Below are 25,044 nucleotides of genomic sequence, written 5' to 3'. Positions count from 1 at the left end.
CTGATCAGTAGAGGGGTGAAGCATTAGGAAAGATTGCAGGGGATTTATGGTTTATATGGAACACTATACCACACAGGTTGAAAAAGTCCCCCAAAACAGGGTATGATGTGCATGGTTTGGGCCACTTTATACTGTTATCAGTCTCCTTTTTAAGCTTGAGGTGTGTGGAAAACTTAAAAACACAAGGACAGCCATATTGGGTCAGACCAATGGTCCATCTAGTCCAGTACCCTGTCTTCTGACCTTCGACAATGCAAGATGTTTCAGTGAGAATGAACAGAACAGGGCAATTTCGAGTGATCCATCCCACATCATCTAGTCCCAGCTTTTTACAGTTAGAGGTTTAGGGAAACCCAGAGAACGGGGTTGCCACACAAGCTCAACTCCATCAATACAATTCTAGCAGTCAGAGCCTACGGTCACTGAAAGGAATGGGAGCTCTCCAGTTAAGAACCCAGGATTTGTCAACTGATACCGGCCAAGTTGTGATGCTTGTTAACTATACTGCTCTGTTTAAAGTTAAAATTAAGGGGGCAGCTCAAGTCCAATTCTTTCTGAATATTTACAAGGAATTTTTTTTTCCTTCGGCATTTCTCAAATCATAAAATGCTTTAGCAGTCAGTTGTGGACAATAAATAAGCTTCCAGAATATGAGGGAAACAGAAGGCTCAGAATAGTGATTACGCTTTTAGGGCCAGATTCTCCAAGCTGCTCAGCAGGCAGCAATTCCACGGAGAATAGGAGCTGTGCGTTTTCAAAGATCTGATGCTTAATACACAAGTCAGATCAGTGAAGTGTGATATTAGCAGCATTGCTGTTTCTCTACATAGATTTCATACACAATGGTGTCAAATCAGGAAATCATCCCTATTCAGTAAAATACTTAGGCATGTGCTGAACTTCAAATTGGGACTTGCACACATACTCAATAAATGGGATTAGGCACCACTTTAAATGCTTTCCTGAATTTGGGCCAGAGCCGGTGTCCTCTTTTTTCCTTTTTATGGCCAATAACTTTCTTGCCCAGTCGCTGGCTCATGACTGAGTAAGCACATTCCTTGCTACTGAAAGGTACCAGCCAACATGTCACTCCATGTAAGCACACCATTTGGGGGATTTGTTTGGATGCTGCCAATCAGCTGCAGCATGTGGTTAATATTGATTGTAATTATATCTTAATGAGGTAAATGCACCCAAAGGCATAGACAATGGGCACATGTCATAAATATACATATAATAAAGTAATAATGGCGATTATCCATACCTCAGTTATCAGAACTGCCCTATTATATTAAACTGGATCATGTCCCCTGACATCTATCACATTAAATGTTAACTGTAGGAAGCTACTGTTTGTAAATTGTAATTAATCCCTGTTGTATGCAGCTCACTGAGGTTACAGTAAATAGATACATGATCAATGTGATTTCAGGAAGTGTAGCAGCTGTACTAATATATCTAGAGCTGTGAATTGGTGAGAGGAGAGATGTAAAGCACAGTAAATGGAATGGATGGTTTGCTGCCTTTCCAAGTATCACCAGGCAGATAGAAGACACTATTGTAGGAGCTGTATATGCAACATTAGATCATGACTAACAGAACTGAGGTGTCACCCAATGGTGCAATTCAACCCCATACTCTGCATTTATTGAAACTCTAAAGGGCCTGGGAGCAGTTGAGGATTGCTCAGGAGAGCATGAGTCTCAGCTCAGTTAACTAAGTTGTTTGAAGGGGAAGAGCACATGAGGCATGGCTAGACTCATTAAAGGGCATGAAGTCTCTTACAATGTTTAAAAAAGGGATTTTTAAAAATTGTATTTCACTTAAATGGCCAAACCAAAACCCCAGACCTAAACAAACATGGCAAAAGTTCAGATCCAGTCAAAAAACCCAAATAGGACACATCACATATAGATAAAATTAGGGGGGCAAATACAGCACTAACCAGCTTGCACAACAAAATGGACTTGTATTAAGCTCTCTGCGTAAGCTGGTCTCTCTCACCAACAGAAGCTGGTCCAATAAAAGATATTACCTCACCCACCTTGTCTCCAGTCCACAGTAAGTTGAACGCTTTGAAAAATGATACATATTATTTAAATACCTCAATGGAACTGCTGAGTGGGTTTACACTCCATTAAAAAAGATAGCTTTGGGGTATTTGGGAATGTTGCACTGATGTGTGCAAATGCACTTTTTAAAGTTAACTGTACTATCAAAAAACCTTTCATTCTTCCTCCTTGAATGGTCTAAATACGAGCTAATAAACAATCAGAGCTTTATATTGTTTTAATAATAGAGAAAGATTTAAACAGACATTTTGGCACTGGCTGTAGATCCAGAGCTTTGCTACCTGTTGCACAACTTGCAAAATTAGGTATTTATTCCAGGCTGATTGCCTTCACTCTCTAAGCATTTTGGAAGGATAAAAGATGATGTTTTAGAGCTGATTGAATTGGGTGAATTGCTCCTTCAGGCTGCAAAGCCTGGTAGAACACATTAACATGGCTAGAGAAAGAAAGAGAGCTTACTGCATGGATGGGCAAGGACTCTGACTTCATCCACAGCTATGTACCCCGGATGTCCCTTCAAAGACACGGATTCAAATATCACCTGAAACACAGTGAGAAAAGCCTTTCTTATAAACACTAGCTGCAGTAGTCATTTTAACTTTTGCCCCCTCCCACCCAACCCAAGTGCCTGAATCATCTAGGATTCTCCGATTCTGTCATTCTTGGTGGGGAATAAAGACCTGTTCAGTGTGTGCACGCATATCAAGATGTACTCTCAACGAGGTTTTGCATTGAATTTCAACTCCATTTGGTATACAGAAATTTCTAGAGATTTATGATAACCTAATTTATCTCATTACCAGGAACAGAGAACCCTTTGGCCAGTCTTTTATTTGGAATAAAGACCCACCTGAGCTGAGATTCTGTGCCAATCTGAGGCCCACTCTGGGAAGTCAATAGAAGTGGAAGGTTATAGATCCTAGCAAGTGGCCCCTCGTGACTACTCACTAGGACTGATGTGAGGGGAATCCAGCCCTCTGTGGTCTGGATTCCCAGGGGTGTTTTAAGCCCCTGGATCCTGAACAGAGTCCAGCCACTTCCCCAATCTCGGGGTCCCTAGACATTCTCTCAGGGCACAGATCTGCTGTCTAGAAGCCCACCCTGAGAACTGGAACCTGCTGTCCAGCTGCCTAGCTCACCTGGGAACAGAAGTGACCTCTCAGGCTCCCCCATACTTAAAACACACCCTCTCCCAGAACTCCACCCCAAAGCTGTGAAACTTCTGGATTATGTGGGTATGCAGCAGCTCTGAAGCAGTCAACACTCTTATTCCTTGTACAGAGTCTAACACATTTGCTCTTTTATACTTCATCCTGTAAAGCACAAGAGCACAGATCATACACAACAACAAGCCTCTTAAACCACATGGTCCCTCACTAGCTTACCCTTCCCTTGTAAGCCCTTGGGGGACCATCTGGGTCCAGGAAGGCAGATAGACAGAGCATCCCATGCCTTATTCAGGCTGTTCCATTCTGACTGGCCTCTCTCCCTCATGGATTCCATCACCCAGCTTGCAGGACCTTGCTCTCTCCTGCCCCATGCTTCCTCTTCCTGTCTGACTTCCCTGGTCCTGTGTGTTTCTCAATTTAAACCCTTCCTGGTCACTGGGCCTCTTTTGTCCTGGCAAGTTTCCCTGTCTCTGTCTGATATCTACCTGCTATGGGACCCGTCTGCAATGGTAGAGCCACCAACACAGAGGCATTCATGATACAGCATTTTTTTTCAAAATACAATATCACCATTTCAACCAGAATTCATAAATTGTACAGAGTCCCAGTTAAGACACAGGACACAGTTAACACCTTGTCTTTCAGATGCCCCATAGCTGGGGAATTCAGGGGTTTCTCAGGAGCCAGATCCCCATGTAACCACAAGCCCTGCATGGATTGTTTTGGAGGAAGAAATTGGTTTGGCTTACATACAATCCCTGTGCAAGCAAAACAGCTGTAAAATCACAGCAATGTTAACTGGGGTCTCCAGTAGCTGGATTGCAAGAAGAGTCTTCTATACAGGGTAGTTTCTACCCTTCCTGAATCAAACCAACAGAAATGGAGAATGAAATATTGTTCTAAAAATATGATATGTAGTATCTCTACACATGCTGTATGTTAATTTTTAAAAAAAAATCTATCCTCATGGAGGAGAGAATGTATTCAGAAGAGCTGTTTAAGAGTACCATACCATATGGCAGTGAACATGCCCAAACTTTGGGGCTGCACACACAAAGACATCAAGTCACACAGCAGAGCAAAATGGTCTTTTGCTGTAACCCGGAGAATGCTCCTGCAATATTGTTCTCAGTTTGGGGCACCTCATTATCAGACAAGGATAGACAGCCTAGAAGCTCAGAGAAAAGCTCAAGAAAAGAAAAACAAGCCAATGCAATGTTTTAGGAAGAAGAACTGAATATGTGCAATTCGTGTAATAAAAAGCTAAAGGATGGGGGTGGGCAGAACAGAACTGCTTGCAAATATTTGGATGGTGTAAACAACAAAGGTAAGGAGAAATTTAGCATGGTATGACTGAAATAAAGATAAAGGAAATTGCAGGCTGAATATCAGTGGCCATTCAGCTGGCTCTCTGCACAGAGCTAAATTTCACCCACAGAGAACATTTTTATTGATAGAAAGATAAACTGCCCCATTTGGTCAATACTTGGTCTCTTTGCACTGGCAACACCCAAGATAGTCAATGAAAGCAAATAGTCAATGGGCTTTCTGTAATCAAATAGGGTTGGTTTGTTTTGCATCTGGGCTTCCAAAACTTTATTTCTTCTCAAGTTTGCCTATCTCCCTTTTTTTATGGAAGAAAACACTAAGATTGTACTACTCCTAGTATACCAAGAACACACAAAAATTAGACCTTTTGAAATAAAAGTCCTGAAAAGACAGATTCAGCAAAAGCATTAGAAATTGTATGAAATATAAGAACAAAGGGGGCAAAGGATTTAAGATAAGGAAAGGTCAAGTACTGAATAAAGTCAGGAATGGAATTTAAATACATAGGAGAGTAGTTAAGGAACACATTACCCAAGGTACAGCAGCAACAGGATAAATTGGTAACACCAGTTACTGAAGAGTTAGGCAAATACCTGAGAGAGAAAACCACATGTTGGGGTTACACATGCAGCTTTGAAAAAGGAAAGGGTTCTTGATGAGCCACCTACTTGCATTCTAGTGCTATGGTGTCATGTAAACCCACAATATGGGACCTCTTGCTTAAGCTCTTTAAAATGAGCGCGTTGTTCAAGAAACATATTACAGTGATCAGGAAGATGACTCGAGAAATTACTGCTGCAGCTCCTTTCAAACTTAGGTTGCAAACTGTAACCTTAATATTGTTTTAATTTTTGAATACATGAGAAAGGAAGGTTCATCTGGAAAATAGTCTGCCCAAAAAGCACCTTAAACCATGTTATCAGCTTCCCTACCTTCCACACAAGGAAATTTCTTCAGAGCCCAGACAGCTCACCTTCAAGAGAACTCTTCTGAGAAGGGTTAGGCATTGCCCTTCGCTATCAGTAGCTGGCAAAAGCAAATGCTAGACCACAGAAGCTTCTGTTCACTACTGTTGACTATCCAGTGTGTAATGTCCTTTATGGCATACTGGACTGACACTGGACTGAGACAGATGGCTCAGGGCAACCACTGCTTACTGAGTTAGTAGATGAGAATCAGCCCCACACATTCTGTCCTCAGCCCCATGTTTTCCACCCCTCTCAATGATCTGAATCTGCAGAACAATAGTAGGCAAGCCTGCTTCAGAAGATGTCTCACTCTCTGCCTGCCTGCCACCCTGAACTCTTCATGCTCTAATTTCTTCCATCAATCCAAGCTCAAAGAACTTCCTTCTCCCTTTGCATTACACCAACCTAGACCCCAGCACCATGACAGCAGACCAGATTTTATGGGAGGCAGAGAATTGGGGCCCAGGGGGCCTGGAGGAAGCTGAGATGCATGGTAATTTAAAGGCCCAATGCTATATGTGACACTTTTATTTCTTACTCCAATGGGATTCCTTACTCATTCTAACAGTTGCAGATTTCGGCCCTTAACAGTATTTTGTATTTTAACAAACCTCTCAAAGCTTAACATAGAAACAGACAAAATGCAAAGCTTTACACTTTTGGAACCTTCTTAAATGCCTTTGAGGATAGTAAAATCCAAGCCACTTCGTGTTTCTTTCCCAATAAACAACCCTTACATGTCACTGCTACTTTATACAAACAGTGCCTGTGTTAGCAAAGTAGCCTGGTTCATCTGTTGTACAACAACTGTTTTCTTAAGGCACAGATCAATAATGTTCTTTGCTGTACATCTCACTAGCTTTTACTGGCAGACTCCAGTACTGCACTTGGTGCATTCTGGAGCTTAGCTCATCTTTATGGCACACAATAATTCAGTGATTACACGTATAAACTCTCTCCCAGTCCTTTTATGGCTTTTCCTCACTATGCTAAACACCTGTTCAGGCTGGGAATCCAAGTGTGACAAAATCTGGGGTAGCCATTATAAATCTCCACCATCCTCATATATATGTCTCAACAGAATGCCTTTATAACTGGATAACTCGTGTAAATCTTGTGCAGGATTGCCAGCACTGAAAACGTGACCTCAGGAAATTGGCTTGGTTACCAGTATTCAGATAGCCAGACTCTATAGCTTTGAGTAGTAGCTGAAGCTTCCTGGGAGGGTCAGGCACAAGGCAGATGTTTTTGGAAATTTATTTCTTAATGGTGGGATTTTGAAAAGCACCTAGAGGAGTTAGATGCCTAATTCTCAGCCTACTAACACACCACTGTTCCTTCTGATGACTCCAGAGGCGCATCTGTGCATCAAGAGCATCCTCCACATTTTGTCTGACACAAATTCCGTGTTTTAATATGGAGACAAATTTTCCTGGTTGTCCGTTACTTTTGAAACACTATCTTAAGAGTTCATTGTGAAACACTGGACATGCTTTCAAGCCTCAGTGAATCAATCTGCATTTCCCGGGCATGCACTACTAGATTAAAACTGACAGTAGGGTGGAAAGGCTTTTAAAACAAGGAATATTTCTAAGGCTCAGGATCAAGATGTGCCACTTCCTGACAACTGGGAGATGAGGAGCCCACCAGGCAGCTAGGTACCCAGATTACAGCCATCTTTGAGCTCAGTCTGCCCATAGCCTCAGGTATTGCATGAGGTCACCAACAAGAGTGAATGGGGACAAAGTTTCTCGCTTCCTCCTTTTAAGTAAACAAATTTCCCTCAGTCTATTCTCCATTGTCTTGGTTGAATGTAGCAAGACCTGGGATGACCATTGGTTTATAGGCCATCAGATGGAGACAGTTTGTACAGTTAGAGACTGGTGAATCTGTGAGGTTTAACAGCCACCCTGAGAAGACTGGAAGTTTGAGCGGAGTGGGAATGACTGGAAGGACCAACCACAAAAAAAAAAAAAAAAAAAAAAAAAGGACAAGAACCAAAGTGCTTTTTGGCTGGAAGGGAAGAAGCCACCATGGCTCAGATTTAAAAAACAACAACATCGCATCCAATTACTAAAAGCAAGGGGGAAAAGAAAGTACCATCTGCTGTTGTCAGTCCACTCAGCTGTGGAATGTTATCTGCCTTTTGCATAATCTCATCTACAGTAATTCCTACCCATTTGTACCTCTGATCAGCAATTTATGTACCTCTCCTACAATGCATAGGTGGGCAGTTCCTTGCCATTCCTTTTTGTCTCTGATAGAACAGTAAAAGTATCCTGCATGAAAAGAAAGTGCTGATTTAAGACCAAGAACGTGCATAGAAAGGAGTTTGGAACAGGCCACATGATGGTGCAGTAAACAGGTGGCTGCAAAATTAATGTAGTAAAATATAATTGAAACCTTCCACTATAATGAGTTTCTCCTGGAAAAGTCAGCAAGAGCCCAAAGCGTGGCTTGCACATTCCTAATAAAGTTTCACTTCACTTAGCCCATAAAATGGCATATTAGTGCTTCTGTGTAAATAAAATTGCAGTGGTCCCTTTGCACAGCACAGCTAGTCCCTGATCTCACAAAGCCAGCTGACTCCCAAATCCCCACCAGACAGCACTGCAGCTGCTCTCTACATCTGCCTCCCTTCTTTGGGCGAACGGTTTCTTTGGGCTAAATAGTCCTGAACCACCCACCTCCCTTCTTCCTCTAGGGAACCATTCCAGAAGAGTAGAGTGCTACCTGCACTTAAGTATATAGAATTTATCTGCTGCTTACAAATAGTGCTGTTGGTGTGAAAACCGGCTTAGCTAACTGAAGCCCCGTCTCTGTTTGGGGAAGACTAATAATGAGACAGCAACTATGAAATTCCAGCCACATCTGGACTTGATCAGCATTTCTAACATCTTTCACCCAGGCAACTCTCTGATGCCACTGAAAAACCCCTGATTAACAACTGATGATGTCTTGCTGGCAGCAAACAAAAAATCATGGCGGACTGCATTAAATCCCCCAGTAGCCCTGGATACACTCAGGTGGGGATACTCTAGAATGAGTGCTCAGCCCTATATGAAAGGGCCATAGCCCAGATTAGACTACTGTCATGTGCTCCTGCTTGACTGAAATTGATGCAGGAACTTGCGCAGCAGCAGAATGAGACTGTCCACTTGCTCCTTGTGCTAGGGGTGCCCACTGTTATGTCCACACTGTCCACAGTCTGCATGGAATGCTGGAAGGTCAAAGCATGTAGTTTCAGTTCAGGATTGGTATATAAAGCACCTCACAGGCTAAGGTTTACAAAACTTGTCTATTCTTCTCTAACTCTAATTCCCTGCCCATTTGAGGCTGACTTCTGGGAAGGGTCTGTTCTTACTCTTTTCAGAAACCAGGACTGGGATAGGATGCAACGGGTTTGCTGCTCTTAGTCCTGTTCCCAGCGGACATACCACAGTTCTGTGTCCATACCACAGAAATCACCGTCATCGGCACTCACTGGATTTCAGATGGGCTAACTTTCATTCAGCATGCCCTCCAATCTGAAAGGGGCCTGGGTTTTTAAACTAGCAGGACTATCAATCTTGGTGGGAGCTGGCACAGTTCCAGCAGATGTAGTTCTGACCTACCTCCTGCTCTTGGGGAAAGGAAGAAGAGCTTGAGACACCAGAGAGGAAGTTACTCTAAGACTCAGGGAAGGAGTCAGCTAAGCAGCAGAGGCAAAACTGCCACAAGCAGCCCTTACTCTAAACGTATTCCACTTTATTCAGCAAGTTTACAAGATGGCAAAAATTGATCCAAAGATGCCCTATTAGATGCCAGGCTGCTGGTGTTAAGTTCAACTCAGAAACTCCAAGAGGGGAAGGGAGGACTCAGGAGAAAAAGGAAACAGACGAAGAGCCCACTCAGATTCGGAATCTGGGCCAAGCTTTCAAAAATAGCAACCGCCCAAATGCAAAGGTGAGTGAACAAATGTCAAGCACTCTTGCTCATGCAATCAGTTGGGGTGCATGCGCAAACTGGGTTAAGTATGTGCAGATAGTTAAATGTCTAGTTAAATTTGCATATATATTTATCCAATTTTATGCAGAGCCATGGTAAATGCAGGTGGAAGGGTTTACACATCCTTATTCTCAGAACACATCAGTGCTGACCAATAACTGGCTCAATAAAGCCCTCTCTCCAGGAGCTGAAAGCCTTCCAGAAGCAAGTGTGTTGAAATTCATGGAGGATAGGTCCATCAATAGCTATTAGCTAGGATGGGCAGGGATGGTGTCTCTAGCCTCTGTTTGCCAGAAGCTGGGAATGAGCAACAGGGGATGGATCACTTGATGATGACCTGTTCTGTTCATTCCCTCTGGGGCACCTGGCACTGGCCACTGTCAGCAGACAGGATACTGGGCTAGATGGACCTTTGGTCTGACCCAGTAGGACCATTCTTATGTTCTTAAGAAAGCAGCATGCTTCAAGATGCCTGGAGGCTCCCACCATACAGAATCACCATACACAAGTCCAGTTCTAAAACTAAGACTCTTTACTTGTATAAACATCACTCGTAAGAGGATATCAAAGCATGTCAGCCATCAGCAAAGGAAGCCTCACAGCACTAATTGGGTAGGTAAGCGTTTACCCCATTTTACAGATGGGGAAACTGAGGCAGGGAGGTTGCCCCGAAGAGATTCACAAAGAGACCAAGGAGCAGAGGCAGGACCAGAAACCTGGAATCCTGCTGCTCAGTCAGACAGCTAGAATAAACTGCCTCTTGTCAGCAGGTCCATCAATCCCTCCCCTCATGTCTGCATGCAATGTTGCAGAGTTTCTTCTCCCCTAGTGCCCCCTTTAGGCCATCTGCCTTTACATGCCAGTCAGCTCTCTGGCTGAAATGTGGTTATTTCAGCTCCCTTTCCAAGGTGACAAAATGTCCAGTTGTAGTCCCAAAGACACAGTAACTATCCTCTGGCTCCTGTGATCATCCCCTTGCCTTTCTCCAGCTCTGCTACTGAGTATTGTTCTGCTCAGCTCAAGTCTTCCTGAGGCCTCTAGCATCTTACCCCTTCATGGGAGCGAGCAAGACAGTCAGCCAGCAGCTTGACTCTCAATCTATTTGTAAGGCCCAGCTGCCTGTTATTACCTGATCCTTCCTTAGTCCCACCTCCCCTGGCTGACAAGGAACTACCTCATTACTACCACCCAGGTGAAGCGAATGACTAACTGGAACTTTAACCCTTTCTTGCCTGTGATGGGGTGAGAGCTCATGACATATTGTAACAATTGCTCCAATATTGTACAGGGAAAAAAAAACGTAAGTATTGTTATTTCAGAACTAACATTCATGACCTCCTTGGCTAACAATAGCCCAGCCCCGAACTCAGAGCAAATCTTTGGTGGAGGAAATATTACAAACGCATACCTGATAAAAGTGTGGCCAGAATGTACTGATGGCAAGCTCGGCCTTCACCCAACCTTCAGTAACAATCCCTGACACATTCCAGATGGGGTTTCCCTGTGGTCCACCGTTAACCTTCACGTAGACATTCAACGAGCCAGGGCTGGAGCGGTCTCTGCTAGATAGGTAGTAATGGAAGTCGATGCAGTGAGTGTCATTTTCCTTCAAGGTGGGCAACAGCAAGTGAGCCTTCTGCCCAGATGCCCGTCCAGAGCTATTCACCATCATGAAGGAACCTAGAGAGAAAGAAGGGAAAAGGGGAAGGGAAGAGAAGAGGGGGTTTGATTTTGGTTTTTCAGAGCAATTGTATCAGAAAAGTAAATGATTCTACCTCATCTGCAGCAGTCAGAAAACAAAGAATTTTCATTTCACGGAGCGGAAGCCTCCTATTTTATGGATATAAAACTTACCAGGTAGAGATACAAGCAGATGCAGGGCCTGCTAACCCACCAGAGTATTATAAGAGTTCTTAGTTTTGAATTTTCTTCTGTCAATCTCATTTTATATAATGGGGCAGGAAAATATTTCTTCTGAATTAAAATTAACATACATCTTTTTGGTCCAGGTTTCATATATAGGGACTTACCAAATTCATGGCCATGAAAAACTCATCATGGACGGGGAAATATGGACTCCCCCAGGAAATCTGGGCAGGTCATGGTATTGCCAACTTTACTTCTGTGCTGTCTTCAGAGCTGGAGAGCGGCCGCTGCAGGCTGGGCACCCAGCTCTGAAAGCAGCGCCACCACCAGCAGCAGTGCAGAAATAAGGGTAACAATCCTGCAACCCTCCTACAATAGCCCTGAGAACCCCCCACAACCTCCTTTTGGGTCGGGACCCCCACTGTTACATAACTGTGAAATTTCAGATTTAAATATTTGAAACTGTGAAATTTAAGATTTTTTTAAATCCTATGAACATGAAATGGACCATGAATTTGGTAATACCATATTCATGTAGTAACCAGCCCTCCACAATGTGTGTACACCCTTGCATACCTGGCTCCCCCTATGGAATACCCAACATAAAAGGATGCAGTGGGTGAGGCCCCCAGTTGCCATAAGTCAGCGTAGCACCATTGCAGAGCTGTGCCAGCTTACGTCAGCACAAGATCCAAGCCAACATCGCTGCATAGTAAACCTCCGAACACTGCCCTGCATTAACAGCACCCCTAGCTGCCAAAGTCCAGAAGAATTAAACGCATGAGGGTCACAGTGACATGCCAGCTAGAAACAATGCAACAAGGACAGTTAAACCACTGGTAGGAAGAACTGGACACAAGTGGCATTCAGAGTGAAAACGCTGGAGTGGGAGGTGGTATAAGATTAGAAGGGATTCATGAGTTTGTTTACCCTGGAGCTTACCTTATATAAACCACAGCAGTGGGTGTTGAGGAACACACAGCTTGCTACACCAAGCATTTTATTTTGAGACACGTTGGTTTTAAACTTGTCTCTTCACAGACGCATCAAGGTGACAAAACACATTAGCAATGAGAAAGCCGTTAAGGGAGTTATTTGGTTTGATTCTATTTAAAGAATCGGCTTTTGGTGTGGGCACATGCAGGAAAACTGGGAAAAAAAGTATTGAGAGGAGGGGAAAAAATCTCTGTGTTTCAGCAGCCAGGCATGATCATTTTTAATCAAACGCAACCCTCTTGACATTCTCAGTTCCGATACTGCTGCCAAGTCATGCCACAAATGTATTTCTCTGCTGGCCTCTTGCAGTTCACAGAAGATTGAGTTTGGAAAGGCTCACTTCAGTTCTAACCTATAGAAGTTCCCTTTTCCTTTCTAATCCACGCTGCAGCAGTGTGACAGACACCCAGAAGAGCCAGATAAACATTTTGATCAAGTCTGCTCAGTGAACAGCCATATGCTATAAATTTATATCAACGGACACCGGCAGCTTTCCCCCACGAAATCCTTTCCTACCGCCATGTTCATACTCAATGTCTCTCTCTCTCAATAAAGAATCAAGAGAGGCAAGGATGCAGAAGGAAGTAAGTCTTTTATACTAAAGGGGAAAAAACATCTCTTGGGACTTTATGAAATTCAACCACAATGTAAGTAAAGATGAGAAAACGATTGCACTGAGCAACAAGAAAAGTGACAGGCAGAGCCTTTCTGGGCCATTCTAACCTACATCTCAAGGTGGTAGAAATAGGCATGGATGTTACCCAAGAAACCTGAAATTCAAGCACCCTTGGACTTTCAGAAACCTTAGATCTGAATCCAAACTTTGCAGTTGATTCCTCTCTGTAATAGGAAGACCATGCCAAAGCACAGCACAAGGTCAAATGCTGGGATTTTAAAAAGCGTTCATTGTTGATCCAGTTCTGCTCCCACCAAATATAATAACAAACAGACTGGATAGAAATCAATGATTTAAAAAAAAAATTCAAAAAATCAGATTTTTTCAATTTAAATCAGATTTTTTTGATAAAATGCTAAAGATAGTTTTAATTAAGATACATTGTAGCTCAGGCCAATGGAGGCTGCAGAAAGCGGCGCGGGCTGAGGGACATGCTGGCCGCCCTTCCCGCAGCCCCCATTGGCCTGGAGCTGCCAGTGGGAGCGATCGGCCGAACCTGCGGATGCAGCAGGTAAACAAACCAGCCCGGCACGCCAGGGGCTTTCCCTGAACAAGCTGCGCCCCTAGTTTGGGAACCACTGGTCTAGAAGATACCATCAGAGATGCTTAGTTTTGCAGTTCTCAAACTGTGGATTTGTGTCTCCAGAGATAACATGCTTGTTAACAGCAAAAAATGTTCTAAAATAAAATAAATAAATAAATATAGAGAGGTGAGAAATAACAGACCTCAACCCTATTGTCCCTCTGCAAATTTGTGTATACAGAGTGAATCCCTTACCTCTCTCTAAAAGTGCAAAGTTTCAAAAAGTTCAAAGGATAGAAGATTGTTGGGGATGGAGTAGATCTGAACAAGAAAAAGAAGTCTGGAGATAAATGTGAGATGGGAGGGACAGGCAGTAGAAACAAAAGTGAAACTGTTTGAGCAGCACATTCTGGAAGTCTTGAGGTCTTTCTGCGTGTAGCCTTCATTGATTTGAGATCTACCATACCATTCTCTCACTAGAAGGGAAAACCTATAATGGCAGGAAGCCGTAAAAGAGACCTATTTTGGGAATATTTTAATGAAGTTTCTCTACCTGTGGGTAAGAGAGGCATGCATGCAAAATGCAAACAGTGCAACAAAGAAATGCAAGGCCTGGTTGCCCAAATGAAACAACATCATGAGAAGTGTTCCTTCTCAGGAGGAAGCTGCGTTGAAGATGATGAAAGGAACATGTCTGAACATGCAGGTGGTGAAACACTGGAATGCGTTACCTAGGGAGGTGGTAGAATCTCCTTCCTTAGAAGTTTTTAAGGTCAGGCTTGACAAAGCCCTGGCTGGGATGATTTAATTGGGGAATGGTCCTGCTTTGAGCAGGGGGTTGGACTAGATGACCTCCTGAGGTCGCTTCCAACCCTGATACTCTATGATTCTATGATCTTCAGGATGGTAAACTTTTTTATTTCATACTTCTTTCTTAAGGACTGCCCGTCTTTCTTCTGGACTATTCTTGAATTCTCATGTTTGAGCAAAAAACATAGTTGTTACTCTATGGTACTATCATTTTAGATGCAGTTGTGATAAAAAATAAATAGCTGAAATAGGCAGATCTTCCTTTTACAATTTCACCTTTAAAGTAGTACTGAGTGTCAGTGAATGCAATGAGTAATACTAAATGAACAGTATGGAAATAATAATTAAATAACTGCATTGACTTATTTTGTTTAGGAGAATCCATCCTCAACATACAGGATTCTGAAGACTTTCCACCATCAAGATCACCATTATTTTCTATAGTTTCAGAGTTACCTGCCAATTATAATGTTTCAGTCACATCATGTATGTCACATAGCCACAGTAGCAAAAAGAAAAAAAAATCTCCATCATCCAGAAACAACCATAGATAAGTTTGTGATAAGAATCATCAGATTATAAAAAGAGGTAATTGATGAAAAAATTGCCTGGTTTGTTTATGCAACAAACTCTCCTTTCCGTATGATTGAGAACTCATGCTTCATTAATATGGTTCAGTCATCAAGACCAGGATACAGTCCACCCAACAGAGCAGATGTCGCAGGCAAATTCCTGGATGAAGTGTATGAAAGAGAAATTTAACAGTGTGCAAAAGGTCTAGAGGGTAAAATTGTTAACCTGAGTCTTGATGGGTGGAGCAATATTCACAATGATCCCGTTGTATGTGCTTGTGTGACAGCCGAAGAAGGGAATGTCTTCCTTACAGAAACTATTGATAAATCAGGAAATGCATGCACAGCGGAATACTTACAAGAAGTAGCAGTAAAAGCTATAACAAACTGAAAAAGAATTCAAATGTCTAGTACACAGCTTGGTCACAGACAATGCTGCAAATGTATCCAAGGTGAGAGGAAATTTAGAAGAGAGTGCAAAGGGTCCCAAGCTAATAACATACAGTTGCAGTGCTCATTTGATGCACCTCCTAGCCAAAGACTTCAGTGTTCCAGAAATAAAGGCTAATGTTGTTGAAATTGCAAAATACTTCCATAACAACCGCTTTACAGCAGCTGCTCTGAAAAAAGTGGGAGAAACCAAGCTAACCCTCCCACAAGAGGTGCGATGGAACTCAGCAGTGGACTGTTTTGAGCACTGTATCAAGAACTGGCCTAATCGGATGACAGTTTGTGAACAAAATCATGAAAAAATAGATGGCACTGTCACAGCCAAAGCTCTCAACATTGGGCTTAAGAGAAACGTTGAACAATGCGGAGTACCCTGAAGCCTATTTCTGTAGCCTTGAACAAAATGCAGGGAAATCGCTGTTTTATTGCTGACACTGTTGAAATTTGGAAGGAACTGAGGGAGATCTTAAAAAGAGAAATATGCAATGACAGAGTTAAATTACAAGCATTAAAAAAAATGAATGGGACAAGCACTATCTCAAGCTCATTTTCTTGCAAATATTCTCAATACTCAGTACCAGGGTCAAACCTTAACTGCCGAAGAAGAGGAGTTGGCTCTGACACGGACATCCAGCAATCATCCCTCCATAATGCCAACTATAATAAACTTCAGAGCTAAGGGTGAACCATTCAAGAAATATATGTTTGCTGATGATGTTTCAAAGAAAGTCACACCAGTGAACTGGTGGAAGTCACTTAAGCACTTGGATTCAGAGACTGTTGAAGTGATAATCTCACTTTTAACAGCAGTAGCTTCTTCTGCCGGTGTAGAAAGAATATTTTCTTCCTTTGGACTAATTCATTCCAAATTGAGAAATCGTTTGGGACCTGAAAAAGCAGGAAAGCTTGTTTTTCTTTTCCAGATTATGAACAAACAGGAAAATGAAGGTGAAGATGACTCAGCTGCAGAAGCCAATATTTTAAGTTTCCCATGTTAACCTGGCTGACATAGTTGATTTATTTTTTTAATATTTCATTTAACTATTTTAGTTAAAAACAATTTTAACAAAGACAAATCTGATTTTAAAAACTTGAATGTTTAACTAAATTCAAAAATTAATATGCTTGTTTTGTTCAAATACTATATGTTTGCTGTTGAAGAAAAAAAATCCAGAATACCTAACATTGTTGTTTTAGTTAAATAAAACAATTTAAATGTCTGTCTGGTGATGTTCTCCTCCAAATACAGCATGGCAAGAAAATCCTCCAAATATTAATGATTAACCTGTTGAATTGGAGATAGTTCACATCCGAATGACTTCATTTGCCAGGTGTCAGACTTGGGTATGATCGAGCAAACAGCCAATAAAAATACTTCAATAGAGACAAAACAGAGCTTCTGGAGAAGGCCAGGCTGTGTGGTCTAGCAGTTAGGGCACTGGGTTGGGACTCTGGACTCCTGGGTTCTACTTCTGCTCAACCACTGACCTTTTGTGACCTTGAGAAATTCACTTCACTTCTCTATGCCCCTCCCACCCTTTATCTGACATGTCTGCTTAGATGGTAAGATGATCCCTGCCCCAGAGGCTGTGATCTATACGGGGATGTCTAGGTGCTCCTATAATACTAATTAAGATTTATTTCAATATTACAGATTCCCATGTTAAAATAAGAGTTTTCTGCTGAACATGAATGCCTTTCGGGGGTTGGTTTGATTGTTTTGCTTGGTGGTTGTTTTTTAAACAAAGTTCAAATCCATTTCACCACACACACAAAACATTGTTATTCAACAGAATGGCAATGGACTGTTGTGCAGCTAGTGCTGAGAATTCTAGAACTAATTCACAAGTATATGTACAGGGAGTGCCATAATGTCAGTGGAAAAGCAAAACCTTTTATCCATCCCAAACTACACAGTTACAGTCTTAGATATTTAGTTACTGAAGACAACAGGCAGGTTTTATGGGACAATTTGCAGCTAGATAATCTCTTATTTGCCATATACAAGGTATGCCCTACAGTAAACACAGGGATGTACAAGGGAATACTGTAGAAATTAAGATTACCTGGCTGAAGTTAAACCCTAGCAAGACAGTTTATGCTTGTTAACTGATGAAAACATAGAAGAGCTTGCACAGTACCACAGTACCATCTCCATGGCAAATTGACACACCCACAGTCAGTTAAGTCACTCCACAGTTTAGGAGCTTTGCTGGCCTCCTCATTGCTACTGAACTCTCATGTAGTAGCTTCCAAAACACACACACATTCTGACTGGCTAGGGGACTGTGTCCCATTCTTGAGGGACATGAGCTGTCCTCAATAATTCATGTCTTCATTACATCCTGCTTGGAATATAATAATGCCACCTATCTGGGCATGACGGCTGTAGCTCCAAAGAGATCACATTTGGAATAGAATACAGCAGCATGTCTGCTCAGCAACATGGGTTATCACAAAACACGTCAAACCCTGTCTTCGACTCACTGCGCTCATTTCCAGTAACTCACATCAGACTCAAGCCATTCTTTCTTATTTTAATCATTTGGACCCCCAATATCTCTGGAAGTTTACCCTGCACTCTGGAATCAGGACCACAAAATCATCAGTTGTGTTCTCTGCCACAAGGGAATTACCCACTGCAAGGATGAAGCTTGTTTGTGCAGGGTGCAGCACTCAGATGCTGGTCCAAAACCATGCAACTCACTGCCACCAGAATTAAGTAGCATTTCAAAAGTTATCAATTTCCATTTCAAGTGGAAAGTGCATTATGACCTGGTCTTTCCTAATAATTGTGGGCCAAATTCCAGTATCTTTATTCACACTGAATGGCACATTGAAATTAATGGGATTTTTTCTGAATTGGATTACTTGTGTAAGTAACTGTTCACCAAGCTAATGGAGTTACAATCTGGCCCTGTATCACAAACCCTTCATCTTTCCCCTTGGTCAGAGAAACATAGAAGGAACTAACATGTAGGACATACAAGCCACATTGTTCAACACATCATTGAAAGACATACAGTTACAGTGGTATAAAAACCATAACTAAAAACAGTATTAATATTAGGTAAAACGGGCAAGTGTTTGTTTTGTTTTTTAACTAGACCACTGTATCTTTGGTTGTGAAAAATAAAAATCATACCCACCCACACTTACAATTTGCTACTTTCTTGTGGGAAATTAAACATCTTAAGACAGCAACAAAAAATATGTAAAAAGAAAAGGAGTACTAGTGGCACCGTAGAGACTAACCAATTTATTTGAGCATAAGCTTTCGTGAGCTACAGCTCACTTCATCGGATGCATACCGTGGAAAATACAGTGAGGAGATTTATATACACACAGAACATGAAAAAATGAGTGTTATCATACACACTGTAGGGAGAGTGATCACTTAAGATGAGTTATTACCAGCGGGGGGGGGGGGGGAGGAGGGAGGGAGAAAACCTTTTCTAGTGATCATCAAGGTGGGCCATTTCCAGCAGTTAACAGAAACGTCCGAGGAGCAGTGAGGGGTGGGGGAAATAAACATGGGGAAATAGTTTTACTTTGTGTAATGACCCATCCACTTCCAGTCTCTATTCAAGCCTAAGTTAATTGTATCCAGTTTGCAAATTAATTCCAATTCAGCAGTCTCTCGTTGGAGTCTGTTTTTGAAGTTTTCTGTTGTAATATTGCGACCTTTAGGTCTGAAATTGAGTGACCAGAGAGATTGAAGTGTTCTCCGACTGGTTTATGAATGTTATAATTCTTGACATCTGATTTCCCCATGTTTATTTCCCCCACGCCCCACTGCTCCTCGGACGTTCCTGTTAACTGCTGGAAATGGCCCACCTTGATTATTACTACAAAAGGTTTTCTTCCCCCCCACCACTTTCCTGCTGGTAATAGCTCATCTTAAGTGATCACTCTCCTTACAGTGTGTATGATAACACCCATTTTTTCATGTTCTGTGTGTATATAAATCTCCTCACTGTATTTTCCACTGAATGCATCCAATGAAGTGAACTGTAGCGCACGAAAGCTTATGCTCAAATAAATTGGTTAGTCTCTACAGTGCCACTAGTACTCCTTTTCTTTTTGCGAATACAGACTAACATGGCTGCTACTCTGAAAAAAACATGTAGTGAACTATACACCAAGAGATCAAGAAAAAGTTTTCTGTGTGGTGCAAAAGAACGTCTTCATACTTATCGGACACAAGAGTGTTTGTTAAACCAGCTTGAACTTAATTTAGTATGCTTTGATCAACAGGTTAGTTTACACAATATCTTATTATTGCTAATGTCCTGAAAAATCACAAAATGAACCTGTTATGTTCAGATCAGTCAGGAACAAGTAGGAAGGGAAGGTGGTAAATGAAATGATTTTTAAAAAATCCACTAGAGTGACAGTGAACATAAACACTGAACACTATTTCATAGTTATTAACTATACCACTGAAAATTGGTGAATTAAACAATGAAGTGCTCTCTAGCTGGCCATAAAATTTAAAAAAAATTCCCCCCTTGGTGCATAATGATGCCTTGATAAGACTCCTATTATCGATGCATCTGCAACGTATATCCTCTTTGCAAAGCTGAAATGCTACTATGTAGCAGATGGTGGCTATTGTGTTTATACATCAGCACTTTATGATTGCATTTTCTCACGTCTGCAGTAAAAAGAAAGCAGTAATTGAGTTTTTAATGGCTTTGCACACTGTTCATTAAGATTACATGAGTGTGTTCTGACAAATGACAGCTGAAGAAATGAACCACTGACAGCCCCTCGTGATCACCAGAGTAAGACCTCCATTGATGCCATTTCACTGCTGGCTTTGTACAATCACGCTGTTTAGAAGTGAAAAATATTGCCGTCATTAAAATATGAGTGCAAAATAAACAGAACACTGTCAAACTGCTTGACTGCAAAGTCTGACCTTAAAGTTGTTTTAATCCAATGCGTAATGTTCTTCTTAAGACCAGGTTCAGACCCAGAACACATGAATGTACCTTCCAGTAGCACCAGCAGAAGCTCTATGCACACGTTCCTGGGCAGAATTTTGCCCCAAACCATTTCAAAGAGAAAATAAAAAGCACATCACAATGTGAAATTAAAAGACAAAACACTTGAAATAGAACCTACACATGTACAAAGTTTTGTCCTGCATCAGTAGCCAACAGGTCCGCAGCACTAGCATCAATGATGTGCAAGTAGGGTATAAAAAGAGCTATGCTAATTTCAAATCTGATCAGAAAGTATGGTGGGAAAGCTCTGTTTGTCCAACTGGATAAGGAAGTTAAATATTTTTGGAAAGATCGTTATTTTAAATATTCTAATAGGGAATTACAACACAATCAACAGATGAGAATGAATATGCATATGTGGGGTTTTCAAGGGAATATGTATAGGAGAAAAGGTGTTCTAAAGTTTGATGGTAATTTTGCACAAGAAAGTGGGGCAGGCTTGTAGTGTAGGGGCTGAGGGTAATGTGAACAATAGAGTAAGATTAAGGGGAATAGGGTTATAGGTTGTTATTTGAAAAAACATTAGTCCCAACGTGTGGGCATATGCAAAAATATTGAACAGCAACAACTTGGGCCAACATCCACGACGAGAGGGGAGGAGAAAGGGGAACAATTGTACTGGGGCCCTGAGCTCAAAACAGCTGTCACATCTGTGTAAATAAAGTGAAATAGGAGGAGTAGGGCCCCGAATTTCTCTCAATACACCTGAAAAACAGTATGGACTCAAATTTCACCTGTGCCTCCTCCCATCAAAATTCTCCCACCATCCAAACCAAGCCACTCTTTCCCTCTAACAAAAGACAGGAAGAACAAATTGACCTTGTGACATGAGCTGGAGGTCAACACTAGTGATGGAAAGTATGGAACTGCAGTAAATTTCTTCTACACCAAAGTAGAGCAAACCAAACAGGTATTTTAACCTGCCCTGGTTATTGAGGCAAATACTCGTACCTTTTTAGGTATGTGCCCCAAATGCCATATTGTTTGCACATATCTTAGTAGGGCACACAGTTACAATATCATCATTTAAGAAACAGTCTATGGTGAGCATGATGACACATGGCATTGGATAATGAAAATAATCCATACGGTGTAGTAAAAAAGCAGCTTAGAACTTGCGTACCTCTGGCTGAGGGGACTGAAGACAGGTGTGCATATAGAAATTCAAAGTTATTTGACAGGTTTCAGAGTAGCAGCCGTGTTAGTCTGTATCCACAAAAAGAAAAGGAGGACTTGTGGCACCTTAGAGACTAACCAATTTATTTGAGCATAAGCTTTCGTGAGCTACAGCTACAGCTCACTTCATCGGATGCATTCAGTGGAAAACACAACGGGGAGATTTATATACACAGAAAACATGAAACAATGGGTGTTACCATACACACTGTAAGGAGAGTGATCAGGTAAGGTAAGCTATTACCAGCAGGAGAGCGGGGGCGGGGGAAACCTTTTGTAGTAATAATCAAGTTGGCCATTTCCAGCAGCTGACAAGAACGTCTGAGGAACAGTTGGGGGCGGGAGGGGGGAATAAACATAGGGAAATAGTTTTACTTTGTGTAATGACCCATCAGTTATTTGAGACATTTCTTACAGTTACTATTCCCTTGTCAATTGTTAGGGCAAAAACAGGCCAATGTGTTTTATTTGACAAGCATGCATTTTATGGAACTAGTCAAACTGTAAAAAAGCTAGAGTCATTAACATTTCCATGCATATAAACAGCAACTTCAGTTCATTTGGATTCATAGGGTCATATTCATTCATTTGGATGACTGCCAGGTATTCACACGAGAAATTTAAGGAGTATCATAATTTTAGAAAACAATTATTCTTGTGTAAATTTATACCATGAAGAGTGTTATTCATTTTTCTCCTGGTCCAGAAATTCTATCAGGAAGCAGGAATTGATACCATATTACTTAAGTTACCAACCCCATGATACAAATACCAGATATCTGAATTAAGTGTTTGAAAAAAGTAAGGATTATTTCATTAATTTGTTAGCCAAAAAATAAAAAAAGACAAAATTTGTAACAACTATTTGTACCAGTTCCAGTTAGTACACTTGGCAGTGCCCTTTGGGGGAAAAAAATGTCTGCAGCTCTCTTGCGTTATATAAACCCAAAGAATTATGGGATGTAATACCCAGAACTGGGAATGAAGATTTCCCCACAGTTTCCTAATTGTGAGCCATAGACTTTTTCAGTAGATTCTGCTGCTTGTGCAATAGCTGACTGCAGAAATTTTCAATGGCATCCCCGGACTAGACAGTGGTAAATCGCAGGTATTATTAAGCTATACTCCTTTTTTAAATGGTTTCCGAGGTTTGGATAATGGTGGCCCACAGATACTGTTAGATTATCAGCATCTTTCAATGGTTTCCACGCAACTGATAGTTTCCCTTCACTAAGTCTTGAACTAAATAATGTCTAGTGCAGGGGGTCTATCTGCACCATGGGCAAGAATAACCAAACAGAAAGAACAAGCATTACAGTCACTGGCTAGAAGTGTACAATGGGACACAAAAGAGGATGTGTATTCAGATGAGTCAGTTTGACAGATTTCCTGTGATCCAGCATGTGGCTGTTCTCAGAGGCTTTCCACAGATGGGAATGACTTACTGTGACCAAAGGGAATGCCAAGCATTGTTAGTGACAGTACAAGGTAGATATTATCCATTCCAAAAGAGCAAAATCATGGGCATTCTTAATGACAGAATGGTCTGGTTGTGGCACAGGACTTGCAGCCTGGAGACTTGGGCTCAGTTTTTGATTGACAGATTTTTTGCGATGTGTGACCCAAAACATTTCCCTGCTTGCTCTCTCTCTCTCTCTCTCTCTCACACACACACACACACACAGATTTAACACATGACAACGTGAGGGCCTGCAAAACAGGCACACACATGGGTCTGTCTGATCAGCCCCTGCATTTCTATAGCCTAGTTTTCTTATCTATACAATGGAGGTGTGGCTCTACCTCACACGGAGAGAGCTCTGAGCCTTACTAAAATAAAATGTAAGTTGTGTTGAAATCCTCAAGTGAAAAGTATTTATCTTTTATTGTTACAACATCCAGGCAATGCTAGAGGTTGTGTTTCCAGTAGTGTTCACCTAGGATAGACAGCACTATTGGTTGACATTCGCAGTGTAAGGCAAATGTGTAGTATCAAGGTCTAACTTAGTAATAATTTTATCAATGACATTGAAGGATAGGTCTAATGAAAATAAAAGTGAAGTTTAAAGGCAGATCCCCTACAGAAATATCAACAGGAAGCAGTAGGGCAAGCTCTGGTGTCCAGTTAAAGATGAGAGAAGCAAAGTAGCTAGGATGTTCACTACAGGAAGAGCTTGCCCTCAGATGTGTGCTACCATTCAGTGAATACCCTAGGATGTCACCAATGGCCTCATCTCAATGTACAGGTGTAGCTTCCATTAGGGTTTGTGCAGATGATCTCTTCATATAAGGTTTAGTTCATCGCTGAAGACAGGGCCAGCCCACAACTATCCATAACTCACTTAAAGCCCCAAAATGGCTTGTGATGGCCCTTTCTCGAGGGGTGAATGTCACTCACACCACACAAAATTCTGACGGGTGCTCAGTTTCTGCAAGAATGCCAGACTTCAATCTGAGCAATATCTGATTCAAAGTCAATGAAAAAATTCCACCCTGACTTCAGCAGTGCAAGTTCAGACCCAATGTGAGTCACTGATCAACACATACCACCCTGTCCCATGATAGGAATGCATGCCCATGTACAGTATTGCCCTCTTTGTCCATATAAATGATCTAATGCATCTGAGCATGTCTGAGAATAATATTTGTTCGGACAATACTAATGGCCAGTCCCCCCTCCACTTCCTCCCACTAACCACCTCACACGCATTCCTTGATTTGCAAAACAAAGTTTACAGCCCAACAAGTCTCAGAAGAGGGCTCAATAATACTTTAGTCCTGCCTTGAGTGCAGGGGCCTGAATCAGAAGACCTCTCGAGGCCCCTTCCAGTCCTACGATTCTCTGATTCTCTGAATAGCTTCCAATATTCAAATAGCTAATAGTGCTGGCTACCACTCAGCATATGCTAAGGTTTCCACAGCTAGACCTTACTCTCTCCCTCTCTCTTCACTGCAGGTCTCTCCTCTATACCACAGCAATAAGAATGGGTTTCACTGAAAGAGCTCTAATGACTCGCTGTAGTGACCAATAATTCTACCAATCTCAGCAACAAAGAACTTTTAAATAAAGCTGTACTGTGCTCACTAAGTGCAGTTAATGACACCCTGATCACGAAGGAACTGTACTTTGACTGTCCTTACTTCAGACTGATTAATACAGTGCTAAAGAGAGGCTTGCATAATAGACTAATGTCTTCATTACCCAAGGACCTATTCCAATCTATCAGGTAAAGTATCCTTATTATAAAACAACATAGTTTATTTCTACCCAATAGACCAGAAAGGCTCTGTAGCTTTAATTATAGCTTACTGGTGCTTTAAAAAAGGATAAAGTGCACACTGAACCATGAAAGTCCTGAACAGTTCTGTTGCTATTTGATTCCAGTAGATAAACAGTTATTTGCCCTATCAATCACTTTCTTAATATTTTATGCTGCC

At 41.6% G+C, this 25,044-nt stretch overlaps 1 protein-coding gene across 5 annotated transcripts in view; it reads right to left on the bottom strand.

Moving 5' to 3' along the window:
* PTPRT (protein tyrosine phosphatase receptor type T) overlaps positions 1-25,044 on the bottom strand; it is a 720,698-nt gene that overhangs the window by 440,577 nt on the left and 255,077 nt on the right. For all 5 annotated transcript variants that reach the window (XM_074970228.1, XM_074970229.1, XM_074970231.1 and 2 more), the window contains exons 3-4: positions 10,934-11,205; positions 2,532-2,613 (exon numbers count right to left, since the gene is read on the bottom strand). In XM_074970228.1, coding sequence (XP_074826329.1) covers positions 2,532-2,613; positions 10,934-11,205 — 354 coding nt within the window. The remainder of the gene's footprint in view (positions 1-2,531; positions 2,614-10,933; positions 11,206-25,044) is intronic.

The sequence above is a fragment of the Natator depressus genome, chromosome 13 (genome assembly GCF_965152275.1).
Source record: "Natator depressus isolate rNatDep1 chromosome 13, rNatDep2.hap1, whole genome shotgun sequence".
In the NCBI taxonomy this organism is placed as follows: domain Eukaryota; kingdom Metazoa; phylum Chordata; order Testudines; family Cheloniidae; genus Natator; species Natator depressus.
This window is presented reverse-complemented; position numbering and strand designations above follow the sequence as displayed.